The following is an 18,487-nucleotide window of genomic DNA, read 5'->3' on the forward strand; positions in this document are numbered from 1 at the left end:
GCTAGAATAAATAAATGCATAACTAAATAAATACAGGAATAAATAAATACACACATGTATAAATAAATAAATGTATAAATATGTGGTTGAATAAATAAATGCATGAATAAATGCATAAATAAAAAAATACAAGAATAAATCAATAAATGCTGAAATAAATGCATAAATAAATGAGACCCCCTACTTCATTCACATATGGATACAGAAATAAATAAATGGAGTAGCATTTATTTATTCACTAATTTATTTATTTTTATTTTCTATTCATTTATTTCTGCATTAATATATTTATTCCTGAGTTTATGCATTTTTTTATGTACTCCTAATTTTATTTATTGAGATGTTTTTTTATTTTCTGTATCTGTTAATTTATTTTTTGCATTAATATATTTATTACTGTATTTATTTCTGCATTAGTGTAATTATTCCTGACTTTATTTATTTATGTATGTATTTATTTATTGAGATTTTTATGTATTTTATGTATCTGTTCATTTATTTCTGCATTAGTGTAATTATTCATGTATTTATACATTTATTTATTCTTGTATGCAGACCAGATGTAACTGCGCATGCGTCATTCTCTTTTTTTGGTGTCCCATTCTCCTTTCATTGGCCTTGGTGACCGGCCCCTCCCCCTGTTACAACCCCGACCAATCGCGTGACTCTACACATAGAATGCCTTAACATCGCGTCCTGTGATTGGCCCGAGCGTTTGGCGCCTCTTGAATCCGCTAGTGGGCGGTTGAGAGCGAGGCGGTGAGCAGTTTGAACCGTAGCGGAGCCGCGGCGGAAACACCGGAATAAGACGGGTTATTTCCAGGCAGAGTGACGTTAAACCGCGTTATTCTCACCCACAGACACGGTGTATTTTATGAACCCCGGTTCAGAGCGCGGGGACGGCGGTTTTGTGTGTGTTTGCCGCCTCTCGGCGCGTGAAGCCGGCTCCCTCCTCCTGAGCTAACGGCTAAGCTAACAGCCACAGCTAACCAACACAAAGGACGAGTTGAGAGTTTGAGTCTCATCACATCCAGGATCACTCCGCTGAATGAGGACGGAGCCTCCCGCGCAGGTGAGAGGACCTGTCCCCGCCGCTGTCCGCTTCATGTCCGGCTCTGCTCTCCGGTACCGGACCAACTGTTAGCTAAGCTCGCCGGGGGTGTTGTGTTAAGTGTGGTATCCCTGTCAGAATGTGTTCCCTCGTGAGGAACTTTTTTGTTTTTTAACCTTAGAGCTTGGGAAGAAAACATTAATTAGGTGAAAAACAATTACAGCGATGCAAACTGAATAGAAATAGATGATAATAACAACAAAGAGACACAAAATGACCACACAATGACTACAAAGAGACACAAAATGACCACAAAGAGACACAAAATGACAACAGAGTGGCACAAAATGACCAAAAAGAGGCACACAATACCACAAAGAGTCACAAAATGAACAGAGTAGCTGCACAATGACCATAAGAAAATGCAAAATGTCAAAAAGAGATGCATAATGATCATAAATGGAAGCAAAATGACCATAATGCACAGTGCGTATGGTTGTATATACCTACGCGTCAGCACAATGTCTGTTGCACTCTGTCACACTTAGTTATTGTTTGATTTATTTTACGGTAGCTTTATTTTGATTAATTATGTTAGCTTATTGTTACTCTGATCCTTTCCCACCTTTGTATTGAAACTGTTGCACGATAGTTTCCCTTGGGAGAAATAAAGCTTCTTGAATCTTGAAAAATGTTAAAAAGAGATGCAAAATGACCATAAATAGAATCAAAAAGCCCATAGAAAGACGCAAAATGCACATTAAGAGATGCAAAATGACCATAAATAGAAGCAAAATTACCTTAAAGAGATGCAAAATATCAAAAAGAGATGCAAAACGGCCATAAAGAGACACAAATTGACCTCAAAGTGATGCAAAACGACAAAAATAGATGTAAAACAACTTGTCTGGCTGTTAACAGGTCTGTGATCTAAACTGGAAACTGAATGTTCTGTTTAATCTTATTGACAAAGATAAAAACAAGCTCGACTCGGCTGCCTGTAATTAAAACCGGCTCTGTGGTTTTAAGATGAGGTGTGGCAGAAATGTGTCACAGCGTTTCTGACTGACACACACACACACACACACACACACACACACTACCAACACGTCTCCATGACGGCCGTCTGACACGCCACATCAAGAGTGTGAGAACAGTCAGGCTGGTACTTCCTGAGATACAAAATGACCACAAAGAGACACAAAATGACTACAAAATGACCACAAAGAGGCACAAAACGACTACAAAGAGACTCAAAACGACTACAAAGAGACACAAAACGACTACAAAGACAAAATATTACTACAAAATGACCACAAAGACACACAAAATGACTAAAAACAGATGTAAAATGACACACAGACACGTTGGTTCCAGCGAAGCGAGGACGTCTGAACTGTGAAAACGTGGACGCGTTCATCGTCCCTGTGTTTGTCCTGCAGGTCGATCATGGTGCTGACAGGGAAGCGCTCGGAGAAGGGCCCCGCCTGCTGGAAGAGGAGGGTGAGGTCCGAGTACATGAGGCTGCGGCAGAACAAGCGCTTCAGACGGGCCGACGAGGTCAAGGTTCGTACACGCACACACACACACACACACACGTACAGGAGCAGGGACCAACTCCGCTGCAGCACTCGACAATACACCAATCTCACGATACGATATATATCATGATATTCAGTCAACGCTATGATCCGATACACACGTCATTTCCTGAAAGATTTCAAAGGGACAGTTGATTTTGGTTCCATTTACTTGGATTGAATTGACTGAAAACTAAAAACATCAGTAACTCAACACGTGTCTGAGTGCACAGAGAGTCGACAGCTCGGACAAAATGAATTATTGAAACAGTGCAAACTACAACAAGCCTTTGAAAATGTAGTATACAGTCTCAAATCCTGATAAATAAAGCAGGTGATGGACTCACAAAATGACAAAAAACTAATGTAAAATGACTAAAAACTGATGTAAAATGACCACAAAGAGACAGAAAATGACTTAAAACTAATGGGAAATGACCACAGAGACACACAAAATGACTAAAAACTGATGCTAAACGACTAAAAACTGATGCAAAATGACTAAAAACTGATGCTAAATGATTAAAAACAGATGCTAAATGATTAAAAACAGACACAAAATGAGCTCAATAATCACATGAAGCTCGGTTTACGTGGCAGCAAAGTCGTGTTTTCGTCACCGGAGTTGAACCACAAACCTGTCAGGACGACGCGCGTACTTTGCTCGCCGCCACATTTCCTGTCTTTTGTTCTCTGCCGTTAATTCAAACTCTTTACTCCGAACAGAGCATGTTTAACACCAACCGTCAGAAAATTCTGGAGCGGACGGACATTTTGAACGAGGAGTGGAAGACCCGGCGGATCCAGCCGGTTCACATCATGACGTCCGTCGGCTCGTTGAGAGGCACCCGAGAGGTCAGCGGGTATTTCTCAGTGCTCTGACGCGGAGGAACGGGCCTCTGTGACGGTGTTCTGACCCACTTTTGTGCTCCGCAGTGCACCGTGGACAGCGGCTTCTCTGAGTTCCCCAAGCAGGTCATCCCCCTGAAGACCCTCAACGCCGTGGCCTCGGTCCCCGTCATGTACTCCTGGTCTCCGCTGCAGCAGAACTTCATGGTGTGTGTGAACGTGCAGGAAGTAGAAAACGGCATCGGCGCTCTGTCAGCGGTCAGGACCGTTTTAACCGAAGCTGTCTGTGTGTGTGTGTCCGCTGTTTGTGTCGCCTCAGGTGGAGGATGAGACGGTGCTCCATAACATCCCCTACATGGGGGACGAGATCCTGGACCACGATGGCACTTTCATAGAAGAGCTCATCAAGAACTACGACGGCAAAGTCCACGGGGACAGAGGTGAGGGTCGCTGCGCTCAATACGAACATGGGAACTTTACATTATGGACACTTTCTTCAAAATAGTTTTTCCTGCACGTGCACACAAAGGGTAAACAGACTTTAACTGTATTAAATATACACCTAAAAACCTTCACATGTCTCAAAAGTCGACAGTGCGCCTTATAATCCGGTGCTCCTTATATACGGACCAATATTGAGCCCCAACAGGTCTCCAACTACGGTGAGCAGCAGCCGACTCTATTTTCCCCCGTAGAAGAAGTAACGCGCGGTGCATGTTGAGATATACGACTGTGTGAAGCGTGCCGTTTCATTTCCATGTGTGTGTTTGTGTAAAGAGCCCAAAATGGCTCCTGTTAAGAGACACGCTTACGACGCAGAGTTTACACTCAAGGCCATTAGTCACGCAGTAGAACACGGGAACAGAGCAGCAGCCAGAGAGTTGAACATGAACCAATCAATGGTGCCGAGGTGGAGGAAGCAACAAGACGACCTCCCCTGACTGTTGTGTTGACGTTCCCTTTAGCGCAGCTCCATCTAATGGATGCAGAACGTAACCCCAGCCTCCACTGTAGCGTCTGTTCTATGCGCCTGATAATGTGGTGCTCCTTATAGTGAGGTCCGCCTTACAGTGCGGGAAATACAGTACTTGAATTTCAAAACATTGCACATGCAGAACTTTAACAGAACACTCATTAAAGACTCATCAGAACCACAGATGGGTCCGATCCAGTCTGAGTCTCTAATCACAACCCATCACTGTCTGCAGACGCCCTCTGAACCACCACCATCCATACAGAATAAGTTATAATAATATAATATATTAATATAACAGTCAGGCCTGTTTCTAACTGACTCTCACAGCATCGTCGTCGCCACGCTCGGATCAAAGTCACTGCTCCAAACTTTTACAGAGCGGTGACGCTGCGTTGCTTCTGAGGGGAACTATTTTCTACAGCGCTGATGTCAGGGAGCTACTTCATTTATCATTTTATAGCTACTACACTGTTTTGCTACATCAGCATCAGTTTGTTGCACAAACACGACCATCGGGACAAACATTTACCCGCCTGTGGCGTGGAGCCTCCAACAAAGGGTCACCAGAGGAAGATTTTAGTCGTATTTGGAGAGTGGTGACCGCTCGTTTACAGCCCTGTGCACAGAAAAGAACATCCAGCTAACAACAAGCTCAACGAGCCGGAGCGCGTACAGATGTAAACATGTGCAGAAAGGTTTAAAAGCTCATCAGACAACAGGAATCTGAGTTTCACCACCGTGTGACACGACATAAGAGGGAAACCCACTCTCTTCTGCTCCCTAAACACATTCTATGCACGTCTCTGGGTTTTTGTTTCAGAGTGCGGCTTTATCAACGATGAGATATTCGTGGAGCTCGTCAGCGCTCTGTCGCAGTACAGCGACAATGAGGACGACGAGGAGGAGGAAGAGCCGGACTTCAAGGTGGAGAAAATGGAGATGTGTGACGGCAAGGAGCATCCAGAGGACCCGCCGCGCAAGGACGGGCTCGTCAACAACGAGAGTAAGTCCACCGCCGACGCTCGTTTGGATTCTCTGTGAATGCTTCTGTTCTTCTCTGTGAATCTGGTGCACTTTGAACGCTAACACTTGCTAACTGAGCAGCATTCAACAAAACAAATCCAACTGAAGTCAAAGCGTAACACGCACGTTTGACACGATTAGCACAGGGCATCAAAGCGAACCTGTCCCTGTTGCAAACACCCAGTTATTTGTGTAATCTCACATCGGGGTTCTACGGTGACGGCGTTTTCCCTCAGGTTAAAAAGTCGTGACTACGCCCGCGTTACTGATTACACCGCAAATGCACTTTGGATTGAGAACGCTGTGCTCGCAGTCTAGTTTCTCGTCTATTTTCTCCGTCAAGACGCGACTGAATCTGGAAAGGAAACACTGATAATCTATTCTAAACAATTTAAATATTTTATGTAAAACATATGTGTCCTGTGATAGACTGGCGTCCTGTCCAGGGTGTCCCCCGCCTCACGCCCGATGTCAGCTGGGATCGGCTCCAGCCCCACGCGACCCCGGGATAAGCGGTTGAAGATGAATGAATAAAAGATTCTTCACTTTCACTTATCCCTTTTTGACAACACTCCTCCGTCATCGTCCTGTCGGTTTCCTCACGTGCAGAGTGAAATCTGAATCCTGTTCCTGCTGCGACGGAGGAGAGAATGAACTAACTGAGTGTTATTTCCGTGTAACTTCGACCGCCTCAGCAAATCTAATCTCCAACGTTAAACTGGGTGTTTGGATACTTGGTCCACAGGCCTCTACTCTGACGTCTGCCTTCATAAAGATCAGTGGACTCGATTAAATTATAAATCATTTTAATCAAGAAGAGTCAAACTTCTATAATTGCAGCGTCTTAAATGTGTTTATTCTCTGGTTTCTGTCAAACTCTCAAATCCAGTGTTTGTTTTCACATCGTATGAATTTTGTGAGACTAGAAATGTGGGAAGTGAACTGACACTGACCGGTGGTTTTAAAGTGAAGTGAGTTTTGTCCCCTGACGTAAAGCTCGATGTGTCGTCTCCAGGCCGAAGCAGCAACGACGGCACCAAGAAGTTTCCCTCCGACAAGATTTTTGAAGCCATCTCCTCCATGTTCCCTGACAAGGGCTCCACAGAGGAGCTCAAAGAGAAGTGAGTGTGTGTGTGTGTGTGTGTCAGTGTTGTGAAAGTAACCCTGGTGTGTGTGTGTCACTGATTTCTGTGTGTGTGTCTGTGTTGTCAGGTACAAGGAGTTGACAGAGCAGCAGCTGCCCGGCGCGCTGCCCCCTGAGTGCACGCCCAACATCGACGGTCCAAACGCTCGCTCCGTGCAGCGAGAACAGAGCCTGCACTCCTTCCACACTCTGTTCTGCAGACGCTGCTTCAAATACGACTGCTTCCTGCACCGTAAGTACACACACACACACATTAAAGCAATCATCCATCTTATTATTAAGTTCGTCCACCTTTCTTTCTCCGTTGTTCTTGAGACGCACTCACACTGTTCCTCCGTACCGTGCCAAGTCTAGTTCGTTTGACCGTTTGGGAGAGGTGGGCTTTAGTAAAGCACGTGTACGAGCACGAGGCCTACGGCGGCTCTGAGGTCATTTCCTGTGCGCCTGTTGGGACGTAGAAAAAAGAAGGAGGGACCATGCGCGGACATTTCAAACAATGGCGGTGAAAGGTTCACGTTGGTGTGATGCGGAGGTGGAGTGTTTACTGCAGATTTGGTCGATGAAAAGATTCAAAAACAGTCGACAAGACACACAAAAACTCTGAGGTCTACGGAAAGATCTGGAAACAAAGCCACGCATCGCCATGACGTCATCAATGCGTGTGACGTGTTACGGCGTGATGACGTATAGGCAGCAAGAAACATTCTCCGAGGCCCAGGTAGTGTGAGTACAAACGGGCCTGGAGGGGGGGACAAGGACCCTAAAGCACGGGGCACGGGACGGAGGCACAGTGGGAGGGCGCCCTTAAAAAGTTTCCCGTCCACTCGGCCTGGACTCTTTAATCTCCGCGTCCACAGGAAACCAGGTGCAGCGACTCCAAACGCTGTAGTACACACGCCAGGCCTGGAAGTGTAAACCAGGAAATCACGTCTCTGTGTGGACGGGCCCTTAGATAAGATCGTGTCCTTCTCAGAGTTTCAAAAGGCCTTTTATACAGAGATAAGTCCTAAACCTTCTGTTGCCTACAGACACCACTAGGAGGCGATATTATACTGAAACACAACACTGACTTTATAACAGATGCATCGTCAAAGCAGAATTCTAGACCAGCGTTGTAAAATTCATTGATTCCAACTTTATTCAGTCCAATCAGGCCGATGAGTGAATTTGGCGCTCCACGTTAAACTCTTCTTCTCTTGGGAAAATTTAAGTATCAAGAGAAACTGTGAAAGAACCTTTTTAGATTTAAGTTCTTAAAGAAGCCGAAGATCTGAGAGTGAAAAACAAGCATCTTTGGTTTTTCACGGTTCACATTTGTTCACGTCAGACTCACAAGAGCACGCGTCTCTTCCCTCTCATGTCCTTCAGCTTTCCATGCAACTCCAAACACCTACAAGCGCAAGAACCTGGAGAACTTGGTGGACAGCAAACCTTGCGGCATCGACTGCTACATGTACCTGGTGCAGGTGAGTCAAACAAGCGTCACTTTGATTCAACACCTCAGCCATGTTTGTTAATATTTCACGATCCAACATTAGTTTGCACCGCTGTGATTACTCAGGACGGGATGGTGACGGAGTACCCAGCGGGTGTGGTCGCAGAGCGGGCCAAGACGCCCTCCAAACGTACGGTGGGACGCCGCCGCGGACGACTGCCAAACAGCAACAGCCGGCCCGGCACCCCCTCCGTGTCCTCGGAAACCAAAGACACAGACAGCGACCACGAGGGCAGCAAAGACGACGAGCGTGACAACGAACAAGACAACGAGCGCGACGACAAAGACGACGAGGACAAGAAGGACGAGAACACCAGCAGCTCAGGTCCCATCTCTCACTCACGATATCACGCTGCCTCTAAAGTTTGGTTTTAAGACTTAATTAAGTATTTACACAGAACGCAAATGTTACACACCAGTGAAGCGACGTCTTTCCGAACAAGGTGGAAGACATGAGCACAGAAGCTCCTCAGTCTGAACTTTCTGTCCTTTCAACCTCGACAAAAGCAGCTCATCCCCGATCTCTTCTTTTCGTTCTTACTTTTCACAATAAAAGAACTAGACTGCGTTACTGTCGAGCCGATCTGGCAGGACGAACACATTTTACAGACATTTTTGTGTTGTATATTCCTCCTTAAAGGCCTTTTAGTCATCTCATCTTCAGCCGCTTATCTGGGGTCGGGTCGCAGGGGCAGCAGCTTTAGGAGGGGACCCCAAACTTCCCTTTCCCGGGCCACATTGCCCGTATCTGGTCCGTCGAGGCCCCTCACCTTCATTGCTACCCGTGAAGCTGCGCACCCGACTCTAGCAGTTCCTCCTGCGAGTGGTGGGCCCACAGGATGGAGAGGAGGGAGGTGCCACGTCACTTTTTCGGGCCTGGCCGAGCTCTGTTGCAAACCAGGCGCTCGCCAGCGAGCCCCCCGTCTGGGCCTGGCTCCTGCCCCGGGCTTCCTCCGGGCAGGGTCTCTCTTCCTCTTCCTCGTTTGTGCATAGAGTCTTTCTTATGGTCTTAATGGTGCAAAGAACCGTTCTTAGTCCGGCCCCTCTCCTGAGACCACTCTGCAATGGGAGACCAGGAGCACCAGGCTCCAGACCACAGCCCTCAAGTTCACAGGGACTCACAAACCTCTGCACCACGATACGGTGATGGTTCCCAGAGAGGCGACCTCATCCTGTTTTTTGATTATCAAGTTTTAGTCTTAGTTTGGCAAAAAAAAAAAAAAACACAACTTTCTCTGTTTTTTGTGACAGTTTATGTTTATCGTCACAGTTGGGGCTTAAATAAGTTGGTGCCGCCCATCGAAGTCATGAAAAGATAGTCGACGAACACATTCTGTCGTAGTAAACTTTAACTTATATGGATAAAACAGAACTTCCTCCTTTCAGCCCTGAAAACCGCGCCCCAAATGTCCCTGAACCTTTCCAGAGCAGTGCCCTCAGACTCTTTATTTCCTGATTTCCTCAAAAGGTTCTTGATCCCTGGAGAAAGTTCCTACTCATTAGTGAGTCATGTCGTGTGTGTGTGTGTGTGTGTACAGAGGGCAACTCGCGGTGTCAGACTCCAGTGAAGATGAAGCTGACCGGTGAGGCTGAAGCGGTGGAGTGGAGCGGGGCCGAAGCCTCTCTCTTCAGGGTTCTCATCGGGACATACTACGACAACTTCTGCGCCATCGCACGTCTCATCGGCACCAAGACCTGCAGACAGGTGAGCCGTCAGTCACAGCGAGTGTGACTCTACCTGTCTTGTTCACACTATGAAGTCTGTAAGGTTACGTTCCTGGCGGTCACACGCGGTGCTAAACGCTCTCTTGACTGTGGTTCTGCAGGTTTACGAGTTCAGGGTCAAGGAGTCGAGCATCATCGCTCGGGCTCCCGCTGAAGACGAGGACACGCCGCCGAGGAAGAAGAAGAGGAAACACAGACTATGGGCCACTCACTGCAGGAAGATCCAGCTGAAGAAAGGTCAGAGGTCACTTCAGCGGGATGAGAAGAGTTCATTAATGTGGGACGACAAACGGCGGCTGCTGTTTTGCGGTTACAGGGAAACACGTCTCTGCGTGGACGGGCCCTCAATCAATCAATGAATCCCAATATCAGTTCTCCCACGCGTCCTGGGAAACCTGGAAATATGAAAGTCTTGTGATGACCTGATAAAAATGAAGCTGATTGATTATTTGATCTCTTGCATCTCTTCAAACTTTAACAGACGGCTCGTCCAATCACGTGTACAACTACCAGCCATGTGACCACCCGCGGCAGCCCTGCGACTCCTCATGTCCCTGCGTCACCGCTCAAAACTTCTGCGAGAAGTTCTGCCAGTGCAGCTCTGAGTGTAAGAACACACACATACACACACACACACACACACACACCTCTGACTGATCCCTGCAGAAATAAAATGAACTTTGCTCTTCTGCCGTGCGGCTGCAGGTCAGAACCGTTTCCCAGGTTGTCGGTGCAAAGCTCAGTGTAACACCAAGCAGTGTCCGTGCTACCTGGCGGTGAGGGAGTGTGACCCCGACCTCTGCCTGACCTGCGGCGCTGCGGACCACTGGGACAGCAAGAACGTGTCCTGCAAGAACTGCTCCATTCAGAGAGGAGCCAAGAAGGTTTTTATTCTCTCAAACCTTTTTATCAGACTCTCATCAGAGTTCTTACGAGTGCTTGAAATCCTTAAACACACTTGAATTTTAGCAGAGTTCCTATATCACCTTCATTTCAGGCAGTTTTCAAACAGGAAACTTTATTTTAATTTGTCGCACTTTTATAAAATGAAACATTATTTGGTTGTTTAAATCTCAAAAACGTGTAATTTAATGTGCAATAATCAGCGTCCTGTTTACACCGTATGTGCTCTAGGTAAGCACAGCTCTAAGGTGTCGGAAAAGCTGGAAATCCACCTTGAAATGCTTGAAAAGTGCTTGAATTTGACTTTAGGAAATACGCAGGAACCCTGTGTTTCCAATAAGAAAATGAAATGTTGTTCAGTGGATGTTTCCGGAGTAAATGACGCGTCTGCTCCTCTCCGTCTCTCAGCATCTGCTGCTCGCCCCGTCAGACGTGGCCGGCTGGGGCATCTTCATCAAAGAGCCGGTCCAGAAGAACGAGTTCATCTCCGAGTACTGTGGAGAGGTAGGGCGTGTGTCTCTCTGTGTGCGTCTCTCTCTGTGCGTCTGTGTGCATGTGTCTCACTGTGTGTGTGTGTGTGTCACTCTGTGTTTGTGTGTCTCTGTGTGTGCGTGTGTCTCTCTGTGTGTGCGTGTGTCTCTCTGTGTGTGCGTGTGTCTCTCTGTGTGTGCGTGTGTCTCTCTGTGCGTGTGTGTGTGTGTGTGTCTGTGTGTGCGTGCGTGTGTGTCTCTCTGTGTGTGTGCGTGTGTCTCAGTGTGCGCGTGTCTCTCTGTGTGTGCGTGTCTCTCTGTGTGTGCTTGTGTCTGTGTGTGTGTGTGTGCGTGCGTGTGTGTCTCTCTGTGTGTGTGCGTGTGTCTCAGTGTGCGCGTGTCTCTCTGTGTGTGCGTGTGTCTCTTTGTGCGTGTGTGTGTCTCTCTCTGTCTCTGTGTGCGTCTGTCTGTGTGTGCGTGTGTCTCTCTCTGTGTCATGTGTGTCTCTCTGTGTGCGTGTGTCTCTCTGTGTGCGCGTGTCTCTCTGTGTGTGCGTGTGTCTCTGTGTGTGCGTGTCTCTCTGTGTGTGTGTCTCTCTGTGTGTGTGTGTGTGTGTGTGTGTCTCTGTGTGCGTGTGTCTCTCTGTGTGCGTGTGTGTGTGTGTCTCTCTGTGTGCGTGTGTCTCTGTCTCTCTGTGTGTGTGTGTGTGTGTGTGTGTGAGTCACTCTGTGTTTTTGTGTTTTCAGTATCTTTATTTAATTCTCCTCGGCCGTAAGTTGCTGTAAAAGCTTTAAATTGACGCTGAAAGTCTATCCTGACTTTATTCTTTAAGTATTAAATATAAAACTGTGTGAACATGTTGTGTTGCAGATAATCTCTCAGGACGAAGCCGACCGCAGAGGGAAGGTCTACGACAAATACATGTGCAGCTTCCTCTTCAACCTCAACAACGGTACAAAACACCAACGGGTGCACAGCCCGAGGGAAGCGCCGGGTTTTCAGACGTTCTTTCCACCAACGCGTGTGTTTTTCTCTCCTCTGCAGACTTCGTCGTCGACGCTACGAGGAAAGGAAACAAGATCCGCTTTGCCAACCATTCAGTCAACCCCAACTGCTATGCAAAAGGTCAGAGGCTGAGCTGCGACTGTGTGAGACACATGTTTAGAGTCTGTTCAGCTGCAGAACGAGAACAATATGGGCCTCCCACTGTGCCTCCGTCCCGTGCCCCGTGCTTTAGGGTCCTTGTCCCCCCCTCCAGGCCCGTTTGTACTCACACTACCTGGGCCTCGGAGAATGCTTCTTGCTGCCTATACGTCATCACGCCGTAACACGTCACACGCATTGATGACGTCATGGCGATGCGTGGCTTTGTTTCCAGATCTTTCCGTAGACCTCGGAGTTTTTGTGCGTCTTGTCGACTGTTTTTGAATCTTTTCATCGACCAAATCTGCAGTAAACACTCCACCTCCGCATCACACCAACGTGAACCTTTCACCGCCATTGTTTGAAATGTCCGCGCATGGTCCCTCCTTCTTTTTTCTACGTCCCAACAGGCGCACAGGAAATGACCTCAGAACCGCCGTAGGCCTCGTGCTCGTACACGTGCGCACGCTCGTGCTCGCACACGTGCAAACGTGCTTTACTAAAGCCCACCTCTCCCAAACGGCCGTGGACGGCAAGCGTGCCGCTCCTAGACGTGGTACGGTTGCACTCACACTGGTCAAAGGAACCAGACTTTAGCCGTGACACGTGCTGGGGCACGGTACGGAGGCACAGTGGGAGGGCGCCCTGATATCCTTATATCTTGCGGGCGGCAGAGAAAGCAGTCAGAACGTTTGGGCGACGCTCAGCCAATGAAGAAGACTTTACGCTTTATTTTGGAGCTGTTAAAGCATGGGCTTTTATTGTGAAGGACTGCAGTTTGGTCCTGGATGTTTGGACAACATTGATGTGCTTTTATTGTGAAGGACTGCAGTTAGCCCTGGTATTCTTAACTTTGTTAAATGTCGTATAAACGCGTTAAAGTCTTTGTGCGCTCTCCGCAGTGATGATGGTGAACGGGGATCACAGGATAGGAATCTTCGCTAAGAGAGCGATCCAGACGGGAGAGGAGCTCTTCTTCGACTACAGGTAAATAAAAAACAGCTCATTTATTATTAAAACTATTCATTTATTATAAAACTATTCATTTATTATTAAAATATTAAATTTATTCTCTAGTTTTCACCGATAACACTTCAGTGTCCGGCAGCGGTGGTCGTGCTTCGCCGCGTCACGTCCTGAACAATTAAAATGAATTAAATCTTTATTTAATTTAAAGCTGCAGAAATTATTTTAATTATTAATGAATCTGCTGAATATTCTGTCAGTTTATTACTTTATTCTCTGAAAATGAGGGACTTTTATTTTGAAATATTACAAATCTATCTTAATTAAATTACAACTTTATTTCAATTAAATTACAATTTTATTCTCAGAAAATCAGGGACTTTTATTTTGAAATATTAGGACTTTATTATAATTAAATTATTCATCATTTTCTCTACAAAATGTCAAAAAGTAGTTAAAACAGTTTCCAGGATCAGGATCGCTAAAGTCTTCTGTTGTGATCGTTTTTGTCAGTTTACAGTTTAATTATTTTACATTTATTATAAACTTTTTAGATTCAATAATATGAATTTATTTCCTTTAAATTACAACTACGTACTTTATTCGCCTGTTTCTTGGAATATTACAACTTTATTTTAATTAAATTACAACTTTATTATTCTTATAAAATTAACTTTAGTTATTAGAAATGAATCTGCTGAATATTCTGTCAGTTAGTAACTTTATTCTCATATGAGGGACTTTTATTTTGAAATATTATGATTTATTATGATTATAGGATTTTAAAAAATATGTATTACAACTTAATTTCTATAAAATTCCGACTTTATTCTCATAAAATAATTAAATTAGAATTTTATTATGATAATAGTATTTAAAAATATATATATTAAAACTTTATTCTCAAATTAATTCAATCCCAAATTATCATTCTCATAAAATTTGGGATTTTTTAAAAAGTATTAACTTTATTTCACTTAAATTAGAACTTTATTTTTATTTTATTACAGTTTTATCCTCAGAAAATTAAGTTGTTGTTTTTTAAATATTAAAACTTTATTTAAAAAAAAAAACTTTATTCTCAGAAAATTAGAGACTTTTGTCTTTAAATATTTTTATTTTAATAAAATTAAAACTTAATTCTGTCGGAAAATGAGGAACTGAACTTTATTTAATTCAATAAATTATTATTATAATTATTATATTTAAAAAAACTTTATTTAAATAAAATCACAGCTGTATCTTCACTAAATAATAAAGTATTATTTTATTAAACTAATTAATTTAAATAAAATGACATCTTTATTACATTAAATAAAAAGGTATGATTATATAATTAAATTCTAACTTAATTTAAATAAAACGACATCTGTATCTTCACTAACGCCCCCCCCCCCCCCCCCCCCCCCGTCCGCAGGTACAGCCAGGCCGACGCTCTGAAGTACGTGGGCATCGAGCGGGAGTCGGAGCTGGCCTGACTCACACTTCTACCTCCCGTGGGTCGGCGACACAAAGGCCTTACACACACACACCCACACACGCGCCCTCACTTCAGGAAACCCAGACGACTCGACGCTTCAGGAAAACTGGGAATATTTGAAGCAGAGTTTTGATGCTGTTTTCCTTTTTTTTGTGCCACTTTGTCTTTAAAAGAAAATTTAATCTGTTCCTCGTCCTCTTTCTTTCTTCTGTGGAGACGGGGTCAACGCGGTCCGCAGGGTCCACAGGATCCACGCGGTCCACGGGGTCCTGACCCTCCCCTCAGCTGGAGGCGGATCTCCTACGAACTCACTCCTTTTTTAAACGCTCCACAGCGAGAGGAGGCGAACACGAACACACAGAACCGGCTTTTTGATCCAAGCTTCAGGGACCAAACTCTCACGCGCCCGTCTGCTGGACTCTCTCTCCCCCTCCCTCTCTCCCTCCGTCCGTCTGTGGTCCGTTGTCGTGTTTGTCGGGTTCGTTCACAAAGCAGCGTCACACACGCGTTTACTACCTTGAAATTTATCTCCTGCTTTATCATTCAGGGCTGCAGCTAACGATTATTTACGCCAGCGATCGTTTAATCTGTTAGTTTAATCTATAAAATGTAAAAAAAATCAACATTTAACTGCAAATATTCACGTTTAAGAAGCTGAAAACAGAGAAATTTGTGTTTATTTTCTTTAAAAATGACTCAAAATGTCAAATATCAGCGTTTCCTAAAGTGTAAACTGGAAAATATTCACATTTAAGCTGAAAACAAAGAAATTTGACTTTATTTCCCTTATAAAATGACTCAAAATGATAAATCGATTATGAAAATATTTCTGATTCATTAAATAGTTGATTAATCTGTAAATTGTTGCAGCTTTTTATGGATTATTTCCCCTGGTTTTCATTTAATCTGTTAGTTTGATCTATAAAATGTTTAAAAATCAGTGTAAACCGGCAAATATTCATATTTAAGAAGCTGAAAACAGAGAATTTGACTTTATTGCCTTAAAGGAAACACAGATTTTTAACATTTTGAGTCATTTTTAAAGGAAATAGTCAAATTTCTCTGTTTTCAGCTTCTTACATGTCAATATTTACCCATTGACACTTTAAAAAATCACTCAAAATGTTAAAAATCAGTTTTTCCTAAAGTGTCAACCGGCAAATATTCACATTTAAGCTGAAAACAGAGAATTTTGACTTTATTTCCTTTATAAAATGACTCAAAACGATAAATCTATTATGAAAACAGTTTCTGATTCATTAAATAGTCGACAAATCGTTTATTTTTTGCAGCTTTTTACGGATAATTCTTAAATATCAACGTTTTTTTCTCGGTTTATTTATAAACTAAATATATTTTAGGTTTTGATTGTTGTTTAAAAATAAAACATTTATGTTTTAAAGGAGAAAATCTGCAGATTAATAAATACATAGACAGTTACTTAAAATTAACTTAATGTTTCTGATGTGAAAAGTTAAAATAATCATTAAAAAACAAACATTTGCAACAACATCTGGAGTTTAAAGTCATAAAATGTGAAAAACGCAGCAAGAACAGGATTATTTTTTACTAATTTATCAAAAATTTTGCTGAAAACGTTTTTTTAATTGAAACTTTTGTAGAAATTTTACCAAAAAACTGAAGTTTGTTGCGTCAGGAAACAGATTTCAGCTCCAGAGACGTGACGGCGTTTTTCCTTCTCTCAATGTTTTCTTTAAAATTCTTCAAAATATATAAAAAATATATAAAAAGTTCATAAATTCTGTCGTTTAAAGGCTCAAAAAAGTCCCAAAACATGTTTATAATAAATATTTTAAATCAGAAACTGTAACTTTTGTTGCGTAGACGTCGCGCTGCCTTCAAAGCCCCCTGGAAAAAACCTGTTTTTAATACAAGTTATGACGACGTGATGATGTCATATCCTGTAAAGCACCAGCCAACGCTTCAGGTGCCACGTCACCACGACAGGAAGCTGCTTTCAGTGCTTCCTGACGTCAAACGGGCGCCGCTCTCCTCTCCTCCGCGCTGCTGCTGCGTCATTGTTTGTGATTCCGTTGGTGTTTCCTGTCGCGTCTCCGCTCCGTGAAGAGTTTCCCAGCAGCTCTCGATTCACTCGCACCGTCAGACTCCATTTCGTTTGTTTGTTTACGTCCTCGTTTCCATTTGAAAAGGTCGTTTTCAGTCAACGAAGGTCGCCGCAGTAAGCGAGAGTCGGGTTCAGTCGTCTGGGAAACGAGGAAAACTGAAAGATATCAAGTGGAAGAGGAAAGAAACGAGGAAATATGCACATTTTTACACATTTTTGCTTTATTTTGTGGGATTGACGCTTATTTTCTAAGATTGTTCCACCAACAGTCGAGTAATTGGCGTTCAGCGCGTTCAGACCGGCTGTGATAGACGCCATGAAAGCGAGTAACGCGCTGCTCCATCATAGTTTGATCAAACTTAGACGACGTGGTGGCTCCTAGAGGACACTTTAACACACGTTTATGATCCTTAACGTGTGTTAAAGTGTCGTTACAGCTCCATTGTTGACACGTCGTGCTTCTGCCGGTGAGGGAAATGCAACAATCGCACCCCCTCCTCCTCTCTGATTGGCTAACGCACCACAGCATCACCGCTTCTGCTGTAAAGATCAATAAAAACCTCACGTTGGAGGCGTTGGACGAGGCTGGGAAACTCTTCTGTTAAACGTAAAGTCGTGGTCCTGCTGGGTGTTTACGCCGCGGTGTCGCCCCCTCTGCTGTGCCTTGAGTCCTGAGCTGAGCGCTCGCCCGTCTGTCGATCAGCACAGCGTCAGATTTTACCTTTTGTGCGTGAAGAAGAAGTTTAAAACCCCCATGAAGGATCCTCCAGTGACGTCCAAGCCGCGTAAATATGATCTCAATAGAGTTCCTCCTGTGAAACGAGCCTTTTTAGTCACGGACCAACTTGTGAATTCTGGTGCTTGGAAGAAAAACCACAGACTTGAAGCAACACCAGCCTCTCTCAGTCCGTCCTCCTCCTCCTCTTTCTCCTTCTTCTCCTCCTCCTCCTCGCTGTCGTTCCCGTTGGCGCTCCTGCTTTCTCCTGTACTTTACTTCAGACCTCACAGAGGGACTTCTTCATGGTGCAGCGGTGGCTAAAAGACTTTCAGGGGCTCTAACACCTGGTGCTTCTCTCTCTCTGGGACTTTTCCGGGTCAGGAAAAGCTTCGTCTTGACATTAAAGTGCGTAAAAACGGTTAAAAGCGACGTCCTGACCACGACCCGGTGAAGGTTTCAACCTGAAATGTGTTGGAACCCTTTTTGTTTTCTTTTGTAAACGCTGATTCAAATGAGCCTCCCCTCGTTTCCTTATTTCCTCACCATATCGGTGCAGTCAGGGCGCACTCCCACTGTGCCTCCGTACCGTGCCCCAGCACGTGTCACGGCTAAAGTCTGGTTCCTTTGACCAGTGTGAGTGCAACCGTACCACGTCTAGGAGCGGCACGCTTGCCGTCCACGGCCCGTTTGGGAGAGGTGGGCTTTAGTAAAGCACGTTTGCACGTGTACGAGCACGAGCGTGCGCACGTGTACGAGCACGAGGCCTACGGCGGCTCTGAGGTCATTTCCTGTGCGCCTGTTGGGACGTAGAAAAAAGAAGGAGGGACCATGCGCGGACATTTCAAACAATGGCGGTGAAAGGTTCACGTTGGTGTGAT

General features: G+C 44.5%; 1 protein-coding gene across 1 annotated transcript; it reads left to right on the forward strand.

The window, feature by feature from the left end:
* The first annotated feature begins 644 nt into the window (after positions 1–644).
* On the forward strand, positions 645–15,586 carry ezh2 (enhancer of zeste 2 polycomb repressive complex 2 subunit). Its single transcript, XM_083936451.1, has 19 exons — positions 645–1,072; positions 2,494–2,617; positions 3,358–3,486; positions 3,568–3,687; positions 3,800–3,920; positions 5,277–5,459; positions 6,495–6,600; positions 6,692–6,855; positions 7,992–8,089; positions 8,185–8,443; positions 9,657–9,823; positions 9,945–10,080; positions 10,325–10,450; positions 10,549–10,727; positions 11,155–11,250; positions 12,087–12,168; positions 12,261–12,341; positions 13,262–13,346; positions 14,743–15,586. The coding sequence occupies exons 2-19, from the start codon at positions 2,501–2,503 to the stop codon at positions 14,801–14,803; spliced, it is 2,310 nt and encodes a 769-aa protein (XP_083792577.1). The 5' UTR covers positions 645–1,072; positions 2,494–2,500; the 3' UTR covers positions 14,804–15,586.
* Positions 15,587–18,487: the final 2,901 nt, after the last annotated feature.

This window comes from Echiichthys vipera (assembly GCF_963691815.1).
Source record: "Echiichthys vipera genome assembly, chromosome: 21".
Taxonomy (NCBI): Eukaryota; Metazoa; Chordata; class Actinopteri; order Perciformes; family Trachinidae; genus Echiichthys; species Echiichthys vipera.